At 33.7% G+C, this 18,365-nt stretch overlaps 1 protein-coding gene across 3 annotated transcripts in view; it reads left to right on the forward strand.

Annotated features, from left to right (window-relative positions):
- The window catches only part of LOC123715527 (netrin-B-like), a 113,419-nt gene extending 95,800 nt beyond the window's left edge, over window positions 1-17,619 (forward strand). For 2 of the 3 annotated variants that reach the window (XM_045670574.1, XM_045670576.1), the window contains exons 2-7: window positions 6,243-6,431; window positions 9,474-9,623; window positions 10,122-10,184; window positions 13,472-13,543; window positions 13,811-13,991; window positions 14,961-17,619. In XM_045670574.1, coding sequence (XP_045526530.1) covers window positions 6,243-6,431; window positions 9,474-9,623; window positions 10,122-10,184; window positions 13,472-13,543; window positions 13,811-13,991; window positions 14,961-15,111 — 806 coding nt within the window. In that variant the 3' untranslated portion in view covers window positions 15,112-17,619. Of the gene's footprint in view, window positions 1-6,242; window positions 6,432-9,473; window positions 9,624-10,121; window positions 10,192-13,471; window positions 13,544-13,810; window positions 13,992-14,960 lie in introns of all 3 variants that reach the window. The other variant, XM_045670575.1, reaches the window with a different exon arrangement.
- Window positions 17,620-18,365: the final 746 nt, after the last annotated feature.

Consider the following 18,365-nt stretch of genomic DNA (forward strand, 5'->3'; position numbering starts at 1 on the left):
TTTGATATAATTGTATTGTATTAAATTGGGGTGCTCTATATAGGAAATGTATGGTTATATTCCACTTAAAATTCGGTACTATGAATCATCGAATCTCCTAATCACTGTTCTTTACTGGCTCAACCAACTGGAAACTTGTGGCATAGTTAACCTACATTACGATACCATCAAAGCCTTAGTTATGGTATAAGTAACATGAAAACCCGGGACCGGAAATTGTTCTCACCTCAAAAACAAACTTCTTTCATCAAGCACCTGATAAATGTTGGCGATTTTGTAATAACTTAAAACACGAATTATTCGGATTAAAACCTGCAGCTGAGTTTCATCATCGGACGCTAGGCAAAACACGAGATTCCACCATTATCATCAACCAGCTGCTCACTGAAGTATTTCCGAACCAATTCGACTTAGGGTCTTGTGGGGACTTGTGGAATATGGATTTACCTTTGTTCTGAGTAACTTTTACTTTGACCTGCAGTTTGCAAGTGATGTCGCGGGCTTAGTTTGTCCGTTCCAGGGGTCAGTCGACGTGCTCATCCGTTTCCTGCGTGACTTATCCCACAATACACAAATACACGGACGCACGTGACCATGAATGATTCTGTATTTCTTCCTAAATATCTATTGTTAGAGCTCATTATAGATAAATTGGGCAATTTAAATTTCATCTAGTATCTCTTCGTAGCTGTCGTGTCACTGGATTTTCGTCTTCTCATTCACAGATTACTTGGAAATTCTTGCTTTGTCTGTTCTCTATTTACATAATTAATTTCATATATATTTTATATTTACTTCTCGTCCCTATTCGCTTAGCTCTTTCTTTATCTTCCTTTAAATTTGCGCGTTTTCCGCGAAAAAGATACCCTTTGTCGCTACTCCTCTTTTCGAAAACACTCTTCTTGAAGCCACAGCCAGCATCGGAATACTTGGCGTTGACATATCGAACGACGTTCAGTTTCGCGGTCATTTGGAGGGAAAGGCTAAATTAGCCTCCAAAAAGCTTGGTGTGCTCAGCAAGGCGAGACGGTACTTCACTCCGGGCCACCGCTTGCAACTCTATAAAGCGCAAATACGGCCCCACATGGAATACTGTTCTCACCTCTGGGCGGGGGCTCCCCAGTACCAGCTCCTTCCACTTGACCGTATCCAACGAAGAGCGGTTCGAATCGTCGATGACCAATCCCTCTCCGAGCGGCTCGATCCTTTGGCGTTGCGTAGAGATGTGGGGTCACTCTGCATCTTCTACCGCATTTACCATGGAGAGTGTTCAGAGGAGTTGTTCGGATTAATACCTGCAGGTGAGTTTCAGCATCGGACGTCGAGGCAAAATACAAAATTCCACCCGTATCACCTCGACGTCCGACGTTCCACGACTGAGCGTTTCTCAAGGCAATTTTTGCCGCGCACCACCGCTATGTGGAACCAGCTGCCCACTGAAGTATTTCCGAACCAATTCGACTTAGGGTCCTTCAAGAAAAGAGCGTACAAATTCTTAAAAGGCCGGCAACGCACTCGCGAGCCCTCTGGCATTGAGAGTGTCCATGGGCGGCGGTATCACTTAACATCAGGTGAGCCTCCTGCCCGTTTGCCCCCTATTTTATAAAAAAAAAAAAAATTCTTCTGTACAAACATTACCTGTCGACATCGTAACCCTAACTTTCTTACCAACTACTAACTGAGACTTATCTTAAATTGTCGTGATTTATGTATCTTTTTACTTTTTATTTTTAATGTATCATCTTTTTAGTTTAGTTTGTTTCTTTTGTTCCTGTTTAGTTTTGTCTTAATAATTGTGTATAACATGTATTTTTGCACTAATTGCCTATCTTATGTAATTGAATACATTTTTTTTCTTTACTCACAGTGGCTGCCTGGAAGAGATCGCTCGAAAGCGATAAGGCCGCCAGTTGCCCTCCTTTTGATTTAATTATGTTCACTTTTTTATTTTGTAATGTGACGAAGTGTTAATAAATAAATAATATAGCATACAATAATTTTGTAAGAATTCCTTATTTTGCTAAACGTATAACCATCAGATCTTAGGCACGAACCGTAGTGTGTTGCAAGAGCAGAACGAGTATTTCTGTTGTTTAACTTCGCTAAGTAAAAGGTTAAAGATCTGTCAAGAAAACTGAAGTAAAACCCATAATTTCCCGCGACCATTAAACAAATTGATGATTCAGCTTCAGGCGCACCCGCAGCCTGATTTATTATGGCCACTACGACTTATTTATTGCTGAGAGTTATGTGAAAATTGTAAATAGCCGACGGGACAAATTACCTTAACCGCTTTCCCAGAGAAACGGCTCAATTCCTTACCGAATTTTTAAATATTTTAAAAAGTAATATACAACATTATTCATGTTCATACCTAAACGTTTTCATTTTAGGCAAAAAATACAAAATGTTTAGTGCTGTATAAACCTTTGAAGATAATCAATGCACAGTTTTACTATACAATAATATCAAATCAAAATACACGTATAGTTTAGTAATAAAAAAAGCGGTAAAAAGATTTCTAAGAAACAAAATATTGGTGTCTTACAATTATTTTTTATATAAATTGTTATAAATACACGTAATAGCTACCTGTGATGCGGTGTACATCTTCTGTATACATATAAATCTACGGTACGTGTGTACGTCACTGAGCTCCTAGCGCCTTGGATGGTTTAGATTAACAAAAAATATCCAAATTAAAAAAACTTAAATTATTTGTCTTTCATTTCTTTTTGTTTAATATCCTAATTGTTCTAAATAACACGCAGGACAGAGTATAGAGTATAAGACTCCATGCAATGTTAGGCAACTTTTGTCTGCCTCGTTTTCCATTCATATTTTTTACTATAACCTTGATTAGAAAATGAAATTTAGAAGCTTTAAATAAGTAAAGAAAGTTTATGCTATTAATGTAAACTGTGAGTTTACAGATTCTAATATATGCTGCAATACCGTAAAGTATTCTTGGAAGTTACATCTCTGATTACTTTGATTTAAATGACAAACCACACCTACACTCTCAACAATTCGTATCGCTACTCTACAATCATTTGGTAACATAGTTGTCTGTACTTTGTAAGTAAAGTATTCCATTTCGTGTGTATATCTAACTATATGTTATTTTTTATTGTTTAACTATAAACTTGGAATTTAAAAAATGTGTTTACGTATGTGTCATTCACCCGTATCACCTCGACGTCCATTGTTTCAAATCCGAGAATTTTTAAGGCATTTTTGCCGTTAAAACGACCATTTAGAACCAGCTGCCCATTGAACCAGACTTATTCGACTTAGGGTCCTTAAAACGCACTTGCGAGTGCCAGGTAGGCCTCCTGCACGTCTTCCCCCCGTTTTATAAAAAATCATAAATGGGCCTCATATTAGGGATATTAGGTTAGAACTGTTAATAGTCTTAAACAAGTTTAAAAGTACCCGAATTTTACAAGTCAAAGACTAAACTTTTTTTCTTCTTTTCCACTTATAAAGAGAAGATTTTTGAATGTATTATGTAGTTTTTGGGTTGTAACGTTTAAATATATATAAACTATATGATTAAACCACCTATGATTAAAATAAATACTTTGTTTATAATACAAATTTTATTTTAAACAATCAAAATTTTACGACAAATATTATTTCGTATGATTTAATTATTCCTATTTTATTTTTGAATAGAGAATTGTACACAGGATTGAGGAAAATTTACTGTTCTATCGCCACAGGTTATTGTGATATAAAATATTATTAGTGTATTCAATAATCTATGGAAGAAACTCTGTTTACTTATATAGTTTAAATTAAAGTCAAATTTAATATGTTACAAAGTATATATGGTTAAAGCAATACAGAATTGTGGTTCTAAAATAAAAATGAACCTTTCATCACGCCTAGTTGTGAATATTTAGTGGGAGATGAAAACTACAAAGGGCTACACAAACGCCATCTGCTTAACGTTACTTGTACCGATGACAGTTTCATTTGGCGCCATATTTTCTAGTTCAAATGAATATTTTTACCATTCTCATCTCATAAATACAAGGTTAGTTCAGTGGATAAAAGCTTCGTCATGGTGTCGAAACTTTGTACGAAAAACGTTACATTCGGATATATAGAATATATTATTTTAAATATGGGGTAGCTGTGATTCAATAATTATTGGACTAAGGAGAAATTCAAACGTTTAACTTCATATAGATTTAGCCGACTCCCTGTGTGGGTCTGGGTATACCCAATCTAGTTACGATTCCCAACTGCTTAAGAGCATACTCCTCCCTCAAAGGCCCACTATAATGGGGGTCCATGGGATGCGAGAGCCTATCTTATAAAAAAGAAACGAATACTAATTATGTATATGTTTTTATAATTCAACTAAATGAGTCCTGCTTTGATCATTGTATTTTTTATGTCTGCCTTCTTTACTTCTGTATATCAATGTTCTGTATGAATAGATAAATAGTAATAAATAATGGGTGCAGAAGTATGTCAATTTCTACACAATTATTAGAAGCAATACATTAAATAACTTAAAATAAAATTATAACTCGTACCAAAGACGTAAGTTTGTTATTAAAATAATATTTCATAAAGGTTCACGCCGAGCCTTACACCAGCATTAGTAGAATCCTACGACATTAATCGCCTGTGTTTGCGGCGTGCAACAGTTGCCTAATGTGCCCATATATCCTTGTACATTGGGATTACGGTGACCACACGCTTCGTTTAGCTGGGATAAATTCTGTCGATTCTGCTAATTGTATTAGAAGAGGGGACAGTTTTCGATTACATTTTAAATAGTTACATTTGGCGATGTTATGCTTTAAATAAAATGGTTTAAATCAGTGTTTCCCAACGTCCACGCCCCACGGGGGGTAATTTGTAATTTGTTTGTTGAGGAGGGCTGTACGAATATTTATTTAAGTTATTTTGAATTTGAATTGCAGTTAACAATTTCCTAATTGCTTCCTGAAACCTAAATTATCTAACATAAGTCTGCATATATTTTTTCCATTTTCAATTATTATCTATTTTTACTATGTACTTAAACTTGTAAATACTGTATATGTGTGTGTTTATGACATATGTAACAACAAAGTATTTAACGATATTCCTTATTAATTTTAATAACATTAATTTAATTTTTGTAAATTTATTGCTTTGTAACCATGACGATCTTATAATAATGTAATTAAGACAGATAATGTCAATTATCATAAATACAACTTAAAATATATTTTTCTGTACTATACAAATTAATTCACATTCTTCAACGTAAATTTCGTACTTCTTTTTTTAGTTTTGAACTCTCAAACTTTATTTATTACAGAAATACATACATTATCCTTACAGACTATTCCAATACGATGATGTCGAGAACCAATAAATAAAATTGAATAAAGTACATATATAATATTAAACACATATTTTACACAATGTCGCTACTATGAATTCACTCCGCGAACATACAAATATGTCGATAGTATCGGAGACAGCATTCAGTAGGCGCAACGTCCTGGATAACGGGGATCTGTGCAACAGACTGGTTCTTGCCCTCCACCATCCCTAAGACAAATAATGTTGGGTACATTCAAGGATCGTCATGCTCGCATAAATGTCATCGCTTGTGGCGGCGTCCATGCGTCGGATTGTCTCTGTCCCTAAAATATGGCGAGGGGGCCGTAGGCTGGCCATGCGTGATACTCGTGATCGGGTGCTAGTGGTGACTGGTCGTACTTGAATGCAGTGATGTTAGTGCGAGAATGTAAGTGCCTGCTCCTATTTCACCATACTTTCTGGTGATACAGGATCTTTGACAATCTGAGACAAATCTTGGTTTTTAATTTATTTTATTATTATTTATTACTTAAGATGTCATGTGGAACATGGTGTAATGGTTGCAACTCCTTACGAACGTTGTGTAAAACAAAAAAAACTTGGCGATTAAAAAGAGTGGCTATTAGTGGAGTTATTGCCAATCTTCTCTTCCGTTCTACGCCTTGATTTGAGAACTGGAAGTAAATGTAAAATTAGAAGCATTTAATGTATATTTCTTTTTTTTTGACTTTCATAAGTGTTCATTCTGTTACCTATATGAATAAACGATTTGTGACTTTGACTTTGTATAGTAGGGATGGACGCCATACAGTCTGTTAAGAGGTGTCGTGTAAATTTATTCTGTACACAACTTGCCTTAACATGTCTGAATCTCGGCCTAGGTGATACCGTTTCCTTCATCTTTCCAGAATGCAACTGTAATGGCCACGCGCGTCGGTGCCGCTTTAATATGGAGTTGTACAAGCTGTCTGGTCGTGCAAGTGGCGGAGTCTGCCTCAAGTGTCGTCATTACACTGCAGGAAGACATTGCCATTACTGCCGGGAGGGGTATTACAGGGACCCCACGAAACCTATCACACATAAAAAAGCCTGCAAACGTGAGTACCTCCTTTCTTATCTTCTATTCATAAAAGTAGCGACCAGAATTACATAATAGACCAATGTGGTTCTTCTAAATGATAAAAAGTCATTTTAATCAAATGATCATCGGACGTCAATGTACGAAATTCCACCCGTATCACATCGTCCTTTATTCCACACTAAGCATGTGTAATAAAAGGCAATCACTGGCATTGTGAGTGTTGCCCTCTGTTAAAAAAAATGATGTAAACGTGTACTTCGTATATAATTTAGTCAATATTTTATTATTCGGACCAGATTTTCAATCAGCTTTACAGGTACAAGGTCTTTGTTTTATCATTAATTAATTGAAAGAGTATACCTTACCATACATATTTTTAGTGTTCGTTTTTAAACTCACTCATTGTAGACTAGATTTTAATTGAAAAATTCCCTAATTGCTATTATGCACTAGGGACCTCAGCACTTGTTATACGCACGCCAGAATCGTAGTCAATTCGAGAAAAGCTTTTCTACCAAAAGCTCTCAGTTAAATCGGAAACTTAACTGGGTAATAAAACCCCGACAGTCAGCACTAACCGAACTTGTTACTAACGGATCCCGCGAGGCTCGTTGTAACTTCGATTCGCAAAAGGTTTTATGGACAAACTATTTGGTGACCACGGTAAATTGTGGTTAGGGCTGTACCGCGCAAGAAAATTATTATAACATTTTATCTTTTACGATTACAAGATTATTGTGCCAATGTAATATAATAATAAAATGACGTTTTTAACGGTACGTAGATACCGTATGTCAATATTGATAATTACTCAAGGACTGCTAAAGGTCTTAAAAGCTGGCAACGTACTCGCTAGCCCTTTAACAGTGTTTAGGTTGTTACACTATTATTCATAAAAAGTAAATTAGTGTAAAATCTTAATTAAAGAAAAAGACGGATGTTTTATCTAGTTAAAAGATGTTATTCTTTTTAATTTCATTTAGTTTGAACCCTTAGGGATAGATTTCACACTTCAAATATAACTAAGAAAATTTCAATATCAATGAAACTTTAAAGTTTGTTATGTGGCAACCCTAATATGTTCTATATTATTTTTAGCGTTTATCGGTGTTGTTCTTTCATTACATTCTTTTGTTTTTCTTGTTTGGTTTCTTGATATTTGTTTTAGTTTTAGAAATATTGTTCTGTTAGCGCTACAGATTTTCACATACAGTTTATTTCTTTCCTCTTTTGTCAGTAACCATTTGTTATGTTCCTTTAAACTTACCCCTAAGACAAAATAACAAAATTGCCTTAACATGTTCTGGCTCTTAAACATATATATTATTGCAAAACATGTACCTTTAGCAAAAGCTTTACGCTATTCACTAACATTTAACTTAATTGCTCTATAAAATAGCCACATACATCACAAATAGCGGTTTTTATGAGCATGTCAACAAACCTATAAAAGCCTAGAACTTCCTTTATTTTGAGGGAGATAATTATAGTTTTACGATTCCACCTGTAAATATTTACTTTTTAAAATAATGTGCGGCCTAACAATAATATTTTCGTCTAAGTTTGTCTGTTTTCTGTCAAACAGTAGTACAGTAGTTTTAAATCGCTTAGCGATTTTTGACTGTAAATTTGGATTGATTTTGTCAATGTTTAAGCATAATGTTATCTTTTATTTTTAAATATTTCTCCTTAATTAAACAAACATTGTATCATATAATTTAATATTATCATAATAAAAAGTTAATACAACTTAGGATTTACAATATTGTTAACCTACTATAATAGTAATCATAATATATAATTATTTCTATTTAAACATAATACATAGAAAACTAAAACAAATTACAAAGTTTGGTCCCTGTGACGGTGTACTTTTAACGCTGTCAGCATTTCCTGCTGTATAGCGATACTTATTCGTTTACCGAGGAATGCACCAGCTTCTGTGCAATTGAACCCTACGGCCAAAGATTTTCTACTCCAAAGGGAATAAAATTGAAGTTGGAGGAAATACTCTTATATTTGAGCCGTCTATTATTTTCTGCCTGCTCTGCGGGATTTTTTGCTTGTCCAAGGGAAGTGAGCCGGCCGGGCCTATCATGTCCACACAAGTAGCATCCCATACCAAAGCCCGTCCCGTCCTCCAAAGGATTAAATAATTAAACAAATTAAGTAATATTTACTTCTGTAAATGTGCGCGACATTAATAATTATTAGAAGAAGGAGTGAACGGGCTTCTTTGTTAATTACTATCACAATTTGAAAGAAATTGTTATGCTATTTCTATGTAGATAACAGGTGAGCGGCCTTTTCATTATATGTTGCTTCGAACTAAGCCTAATAATTCATTAATGTTTCTGTTCAACTGTTTGTGTTTGTTTGTTTGTTTGTGTACTGTTTCAACTATTAAGCTTCTAAAATTGTTTACAATATTCTTAACATACAATAGTAGTAATAATAATAATGTATTTAATAGTTATAACGATTATAAGGCAAATATCTAAACAAGTTATTTTTTACTGTATTATTCTCCATATTGGATGTTTTTAACGCGGTTTCTACTGATTTATTGTACGAGAAACTAAAAGCTGCCTTTGCAAGCCAATTAATTCCTTCGCTGATGTAGCGTCTACAGATTCTTGCAAATTCAGCGTGTAGTGTCCATGCGGTTAATTCACTACACGACAATAAACATGGGTTAGTCTTGAAGGCCACAAATCCTTGTTTTGTAAGGTAAACGTTAAGTAGATTTAATCACAACTTTGATGATACTAATCGTTTTAAGATTTAATTTAAAAGTAATATTCAAGGTGATGCCGAACTTCTTTGGCTTATTTGGCGTTCTAGTTCTTTCATTCAAATATGACATATTACTTTTTAATAAAACCTAATAAGCGTGGGAAAGGTAACGGAACAGTATGGAGTTTCTTACTAATCCTTCTCCATATGAAATTACCTTTAAGAAGAGGCGACTAGAATTTTTTTTTAAATTTTAACTTTGACTTTTGATATCAATTAATAGATGTCATTTAATATAACTATATGAAGCAACTATTTCCAGCATGCGACTGCCACCCAGTAGGCGCGAGTGGTAAGACCTGCAACCAGACGAGTGGGCAGTGTCCTTGCAAGGATGGAGTCACAGGGACCACTTGCAATCGATGCGCCAAGGGATATCAGCAGTCTAGAAGTCATATCGCACCTTGTATACGTAAGTTAGAAGAGACTTTTAAACAAAAGAACCTGGCACTTAAATACAAGCACACCCATCAGTAACGCATTTGTGTTCGCTGAAATCTATATGAACCGGTTTCTATATAGAGCTAACAATCTCAAATACATTTATAAAGCCCTGTGTTTGTTCCTACATTCTGAAAGCCCAGATATATTTCCAAGTTTATTCCAGATATATTTATCTACGCGAACTTACGCGAGTACTACACTTTTAATAAGACTTAATGATTTTGAATGGAATGTCTTACATTATTCTCTTAAAGGCCGCTGTAAAGCCTTCCTCGACGTTTGGGTAATCATGTAATAAACTCCTTTAACTTAAAGAAATTTTATTTGCGTATTTAATAATCCACTTAGTTATTTTGTACCTTTAACGGCATAGTTATGAGTGAAATGCCACATACACTAAAGAACTGATTATAATCATCAGTTTAAGTCATGGTTGTAAGAATAATTATAATATGCTGCCTTATAGGTATACCTCGTGTCGTGACAGCAGTCCAAGCGATGGAGGCGGTGGACGCGGAGCCGGGACGCGGTAAGTAGTAAGTGGATTTCATTGCACTCCATCACATCTACACCAGGCATGATAACCGATGCTGATATACCAATTAAGACGTGATGTAAATGAAAACGACCTTAAACGTCATATAATGTGAATAAATCTTTGAACACATAAATAAAAGCGTCATAAGTATGGATTGTTTCTTAAAAACTTTTTATAAAAAGAGGAGAAGTCCATCAGCCATCTGTGCCTCACTTATAAACGGTAAATGATGGGCATGATCCTTTATGTTTTCCTTCACCATACGAGCATATATTGCGTATGTAGAAAGTATACTTTATTTAACTAACCGGGATTCAAAGGACTAGAATGCAAAGTAGGTTTAACCACTTATACTAATCATTGTACATAATTTGTTAGATATGATATTTAAAAATAAAAATAATTCTTCAAGTAATATCCGCATCGGTTGTTCATTTAGATGTTTTTGAATGAATTTATTTTTTCCTCGTAAATATGAGGAGCACTGTGTTATGAAATTTGTTACTTATGATTTATATAACATTCAATGTGTCTCTGTTAAACAAAATCGAAATACGTACAGTATTTTTCATTCTTTAAATTACACCACATAAGATTTATTACTAACAAAACACACACACAGAAACACATAAAATAACAATAATCAAACGTAAAAAAATAATGCGAGATAATTTTTTTTTAAGTTTGTCATCTCTCGTTTTAATTGTGTAATGCGTGTGTGCTGTGGTTGTAATTGGCCCTGGCTCAGCATTAGAGAGGAGCAGAGTTGTTGCACAGCGCTGGTCATTCTGCCAGAGACCACAGCAGCTAGTTTGCGCCTCAAAATAATTGAAGTCCTGTATTTTCTCAATGGAGAATTTGGAAAATTCCTGAAACATTTCCTTAATGTTAATAATTATTTAAACAAGATTTAGGCAATGATGAATGGGCTACTTACTAAACCAATGTTCCCTTATTTAATGCAAAAGTTATCTTGACGATTTTTACTAAGGATTAAAAAAGCACTTTTTGTGATAAACTAAAATTGTTAATGGTATTATTTCTCACCTAACGGTACCTTAGAGAAATAAAATTGATATCGTACTTGTTGTGATAGATTATGATCTCTGTGACCACAGTGTTTGAAACTAATAGATTACAAAGTTTCTTAATAAAGTTACATTTCATTGGTTGTGGAATTTAAAATTTAAAAAAAATCAGCTCTTTACCTGTTTATATTTGAAATTCTGTTATTACAAATCAAATTCACAATATTCATATATTTCACATTGCCCGGTTAATTTAAGGCCAAAATGTCCTTATTATAATAAAAGCGATAAAAATTAACTATATTATATCTATATTGAATATAAAATAATAGATTTGATTTTTTTATAGAACAGGGGGCAAACGGGCAGGAGGCTCATTTGATGTTAAGTGATACCACCGCCCATGGAAACTCTCAATGCCAGAGGGCTCGCGAGTGCGTTGCCGGCCTTTTAAGAATTGGTACGCTCTTTTCTTGAAGGACCCTAAGTCGAATTGATAACAGATTAACAATGAAATAAAATTTTGGCTATGATTCATACCATACTAATATACACGAACGAGATGTACGTTGCCATTAGGCTGTCTAATTTAAGTCTTCTAGACTCATTCTGATAGTTAAGTTAGTTAAACACGATAGTATTTCGTATTTTAGACGGTAATTTATTAAACAATATACTTTTATGTTTGTATTGAATGACCTTAAAAAAATTATGGATAAGTGAAACTGTTAGTATGCTTCATTATCCCTCAATAAAAGGATATATTTATTTCCATTATCTCCCTTATAAAATATTATTTTATAATTTGTTTCACTCCTGGTATATAAACTGCGTATAAAACCTGCCCCATTAATTGTGGCCATATCAATCACATTATCATAATATGAGTTACAAAATATTGATTGATACATCCGGAATGTTTTCACGGCAATTAGACGTTTCAAATAGGTTTATTGCATTAGATTTATTGCTATTACAAACATTATAAATTACTTCCAACCGTTCCACATTTATTAACTATTTGTTAACCGCCATTTTGCGTGTAAATATACCACATGTGAAAGAATTATTCAATTATCGTTCGGAGTGTCTAAAATAATTGATAATAACCAAGACAAAATATTAAAAATAAAGAACAGAGGCTCTACCTTTTTAGTTCTGGGATTCGGATTTCTGTATCTGTTTCATGATCATTTGTTAACCTTATAGGCAAATAGATGATCAGCCTTGTGTGCCTGACGCGCACCGTCGTCTTTTTGGATCTAAGGCAATCCGGTTTCCTCAACATATTTTTTTTCACCGTTCGAGCGATTGTTAAATGCGCACGTAGAAAGAAAATCCATTGGTGCACAGCCGGGCACGACCTTAGGGATGAGAGTCGCACGCTGAAGCCACTAGACCAACACTGCTCAAAGTCCATTGTTTTAGTGTTGTGTTTAAACCAATATTGTTTGTAAAGAATCAAATTTTAAACTTTTTTAAGATTGTCGTTTATAATAAGAAAATTTTGTCTTTTAACGGTCGTAATCTAAAAAAATAAGATAAATTCCGAGTAGTTATATAAACTATACTATAGTATTAGTAACACAAAATATTCTCTAAACGATATGTCAAACTCAAATGAATTATTTCCTAATCTATAATAATTTATAAAACATTAATAACACAGTGCTTGTCGTTAAAGTTTACAATCTTAAAACAGAAAGTTGATATCCCAATGGCTGCATTAAACCCCGTTTCTTTCAGGGCTTATATTTTATTCATCATCTCATACATTTTGTTTTCTTTATATTTGTGTCAAGTGCGAGACGAGGTAAACATTTCATTGTTTCTTGCATGCCAATTACTATGTACATTATATGACATTTTTGTACTGCAAATATAAGTTCATCACGAAAATGTACTCAACACTCGAGTAACAGTTACTTATAAGATGTATTTTGTGTGCTAAGACATCATTCACGGTGTATGAAATTTTAATTGGTAGATCTTCCATTATTAAAAATCTATTTGCTGACATTTTAACGCTATATATGAATAGTTTCATTTACCTGTATAAAAAGGCTTTCATATCATACTTAAGGAACTTTCTGACTTCAGACCTTAATGAACAGTTTAAACGCTTTCTGATGAATCGCTATTTCAATCGTTTGCCCTTCCTCTATTAATATCAATTGAGACTTTCCCATATCAATGTATTGAAGTATGTACGAGTGGATGTAATCTGACTTGTAAAATGTACGATGACAGCGGAGCAGTGCGGCCGGTGCCGCGCAGGCGCGAGAACTCTAAACCTCAACAAGTTCTGCAGCCGAGACTACGGTGAGATTTCTTCATTCTTACTTCTTTTCTTTTTTTACTAAAAACGTGTACTTATTTTATGTATAGGCCAAAATTATGAGATAAAACTTTGAGTGTAAGCCAAATCTTCCATCTGTATTTACACAAGTGAGACCGCGGGTACCAAACCCGTCGAATTGAACAATTAAACAACGTCTCGTATGAATACTTTGTATTTTGAATAAAAATGATTACACTGTTGACAGAATAATCTTTAGCTTTTATGGTTAATGATGATGAGCATTGCAGTCATAATGGGTCGGGTGGTCGGTCGCGAGGCGGCGGGCGGCGAGGGATGGGCGCGGCTGGCGCTGAGCGTGCAGGCCGTGTACAAGCGCGCGCCGCGCAGTCGCCTGCGCAGAGGACCCGTCGCCCTCTACGTCCGCAACGTAGACATCGCCTGCAAGTGTCCCAAGATCAAGATTAACAAGTATGTTCTTAATAAAAGTCTATTATATGGACTATTGAAATGAAACTAGATTTAAGGTGGCATTTAATTCTCGAGATTTTTACTTATTAAATTAAAAACCTACTGTAGGAGGTTGGAAATTGGATATTAATATTTGTGTACCAGCACATTTCATACAATGCTTAATTGGGATCTCTTTACACAAAAGATATTTGCCATATATATATATATATATATACATTCATGTCCGAAATGTGTTAGTACCAGTTTTGTGTGTTACACGCCTAACGTTACGAAGGCGCCAAAGCCTATTCGAAACACATTTTCCTGTCAATCAAACATAAACCGTGTCAACTGTAGGGCTTTTGCTATTTACGGTCATTTTAGACTGACGCCACAGCGATTATGGCTTATGGAGCCGTGGGAACTCGTGTGACACGATCCTGGGTATTCCACTTTTCTAGAATCGAACTGGAAATATTACAAATTATCTATTGTCGTTGTTAAATATTCATATTTTCATTTGAACTTAATAACTGAAACGAAATTTCCCTAGTTTAAAAACACGTAAAAAGTGAACCTTCTTTAAGACCTTATTTTTCGAAAAATGATCTACTGTATGCAACTTTACAGAAATTGGTTAAATTAAATTAAATTAGATAAAGTTTAACAAAAGGCACTTTAATACAAATTATACAATTATTTCATTTTACCTTATTACTACTAAGATTATTACAGAATTTCATTAATTGTAATATAATTTTTACTTGTTGTTTTTATATATTTTTGTTATTAATGGCTTCGAATAAACCGTGGTAGGGACAAGAAAAAGTTGGCGCGTAACGGAAAAATGTGACGTGTAACCAAAACTTTTTCCAACGCCGATAAAGAAGTTTCACTTCACAAAAACTAATATTTCCAAGCGAATTATTTTATTGTGTGTATAATAATTAGTAGGTATTACAACTCATACAAATTATTTATTCCCAGGTCCTACCTAATCCTAGGAGTGGAAAAAGAAGGTTCGTCTTCTGGCTTCCCGGGCTTAACGGTCGGAGACAGGACACTACTGCTGGAATGGCGAGACGACTGGCACAGACGCATCCGGCGCCTGCAACGACGCGCGATTAATTGTCATTAGCCATCTTGGATTTGAATGTTGCCATAGCAACTGTCGAGATGTATGCAGCCTACAAAATCGAATGTTGAATGGATCCGTCTATGTTCCGTGCAAATAACTGCCATTATGCTGTCGAAATAGTTCACCTAGTCGTTTATAAGGTCGATAGATTTCTAGATATAGTTCTCGTCGATTTAACTCGATTTTTTAGGTATGACAACATTGTCCAACTCATTGTTTTATACCAAAAAGTTTAAATACTTTTTCCCTTCCTAGGATTTCGTTATCACTTTGCAATTATCAAAGTAGTTATACTCCATAACTTTTTAGTTGGTAAATTTTAACTGTGTTGATGATTGTACTAAAAGTGACTTTTAAGATTATTTATTGAATTAATAATGATATTATAGATACTAAAGTCTCGTTCCATTTCAGGCATTTTTTTATAATTGTTATTTTATATTGAAATGCGTATGTTAAATATTGTTTTAGGTACCTACTGGCAACTTTGGCGCGAGAAGTAAATTTTTTGGCGCATTTTTTTGACATTACGAATGTATAATATAGATTATAAGTTTTGAAAGTAAATCATATCCACAGATAGTCATAATGTTTTAACGTACCTCATTTATTAAGTACATGTAAGGATAGACTAATTAGGGTACCTTTCTTATGGCCTATTTCCGCTAATTTATTGAGTTTCGACCACATATATCTTGCCAAAGTAACTTAACGTTCTGTGTACTTATAATTTCTCTTAAAAATCTAAAACAATAATATTAATGCCTCAAATTGTATGTACAGTATTATTAGCTTTACTAAAATAGTTATAACAATTTACCTTTTGAAAACGTATACTTTTAAGTCCGTCGGTATGATAAAAAAATTAAATGAGAATTCCTAAATTACTATGAGCATAGTGCATAGAGCTAAAGTACACTCGAGTAATCATGTACAATTGAGACGTCAGAGATACAGGTACAGTTAGACACACAATACAACAAATCATCTTGATGGTTGAACAATTTACAATTATCCATTGTTGGTGAATCGGTTTGGTCGAATAAATACCGCGGGCTCGTTACTAGAGCATGCGAAGATTTTGCTTGCTATACTGAATACGTGGCAATGGTAAATATATACACAAAAATAACGGTTGAATTCTTTCATGAAAGCAAACTTTAGTACACGTACACTAAAATGCGTACATTATTGTTTATCTATTAAACTATTTTAGAGTCTACGATATACTAACAAAGTATTATAGAATATAATCTTTTCAACAACCATAGAGAACTAGTTGAAGCTTGTAAACTGCGTAGAAACAATAAAGAAAATTATGCGTATAATGTCCTGCATAAATCATACCAATTTATTCATAGCTGCCTATCATATATAAACATGTCATATTTTTTATGTAAACCTAGCAGTAAACAGATACACGATATATCTATCATATGTATTTATTTTAAGATTTAACTTAATTCGTGTGGGAACTACCTGTACTTTCCTTGCTATCTTTCTATATCTATGGGAATATCTAAAATAATACCATACTTTTATTTTGTTAGTTAGGGCCAAAGTTTATAATTAGCTGAAGCAAATTTGACAGACAAAGAAAATTAAAAAAAATATTTTTATCGTCTTATCATAATATATCTCCGTCTCTCTCATAGTTGTAACATAGTTTACGTTTTCAAAAGTTAATAATAATCGTTTAGATGGTATATTTAAATGGGTATAGACTCGCTTGAACGTATGAATTGTAAAAAGTGTATTTAGTTTGTAGACTGAATAACATGTTAGAAATGCATATCTTAGTTTTCTTGTTGTTTATTTTACGCGCCATATTAGATAAAACATGAAAATAATCACAAAATATATTATGGTAATTTAAATTTAATACATGTGACGCGTAAAATAAATTTAATGTGGTTTATATACCTGGGTGTATTATGTGCATGTTTCATTTTGTACAACCATAATTTAATCATAGAGGGAAAAGAAATGCCCGAATTCCACATTTAAAAACAAAAGAAAAACATGCAAATTCTGGTTGTTTAGTGGCCATTATTTATATTCTATTAAATTTCTGTATAATCTACGGAAGTTTCGCGCCAATGCCGACACTAACGATAAACTTGACATATGAATTTTAGCGTTTCCACAGATTGTCTTATCCCTCTACGATAAAAATAGTACTTAACAATAATCAATATTTTCCCCTAACTTATTTGAATCAATAAACAGTAGAATTCCAACATTTTGACAAACGCACAACATTGAAATTAATCGTGTAATTCCTTAAATAAATTATTTCATTTTGGCCTAATGACATCGTGCTTACTTCGTTTTTAGGTTATTTATTTTAAGAATGTCAATTTAAGTTATAGACGAAATAATTAGACAGTCCATCATTAAGTTGTGATGATCAATCAATTCATTAAGGATGCTGAAAATGTATGGTCTGTCTATCGTAAATATTTCGCTATAGCACTTTGTGTTTTATGATACCCTGCTCCTGTGATGTAATAAATGTTATTGGTTATATTTATTTAAATAAAGTACATTAATAATTCATATTTTTCATTTCATTCACACCTTAAGTATTAAGCATTCGATCCCAACAAAAATACCCATTTTTACGAAGCATAAAAACACTGAAACCACCAGAAGACTCGAGTGCGTTGCCGACCTATTTAGAATCAGGAAGCACTTTTCCTGACCCTATACATCTGGGCATCTGGTTCCACATGTCGGTGGTGCGAAGAGAGAACAATAGCAAATGATTTATTCAATATTTCACACATGTAGGCCTATAAACTAATCTTAGATATAAAGCAATAAGGATGCTACAATTATCGAGAGGTCTAAGTAATATTGAATCAGTTGCTATGGCATTACTACCAAACATAATATACATAAACATTCTTGCCAAATAGTACATTCATTCAGCTGTAATAAAAATTCTAGAAAACCTATCAGCAGCATCATACACATTTTTTTACTATTTCTATTATTATATATTATATAATATACTATGTCTATAGTATAAAAGAAAGCCACAGCCATAACTCATCCCAAAGTGCGGATATAAATAATGGAGAAAGATAATACAAGAAACAGATAAGTGGGATCTTCTGATTTCCCCTGGGACTTCGCCCTTCATATTAAATTACTATTGACACTTGAATTGAGGAAAATAGTTTATTATAACTATAATTTCCGAAATATTAATTTAATTGAGTTCTTGAAATAAATCACCAATTCATTAG

This window comes from Pieris brassicae, chromosome 10 (genome assembly GCF_905147105.1).
Source record: "Pieris brassicae chromosome 10, ilPieBrab1.1, whole genome shotgun sequence".
Classification (NCBI taxonomy): Eukaryota; Metazoa; Arthropoda; class Insecta; order Lepidoptera; family Pieridae; genus Pieris; species Pieris brassicae.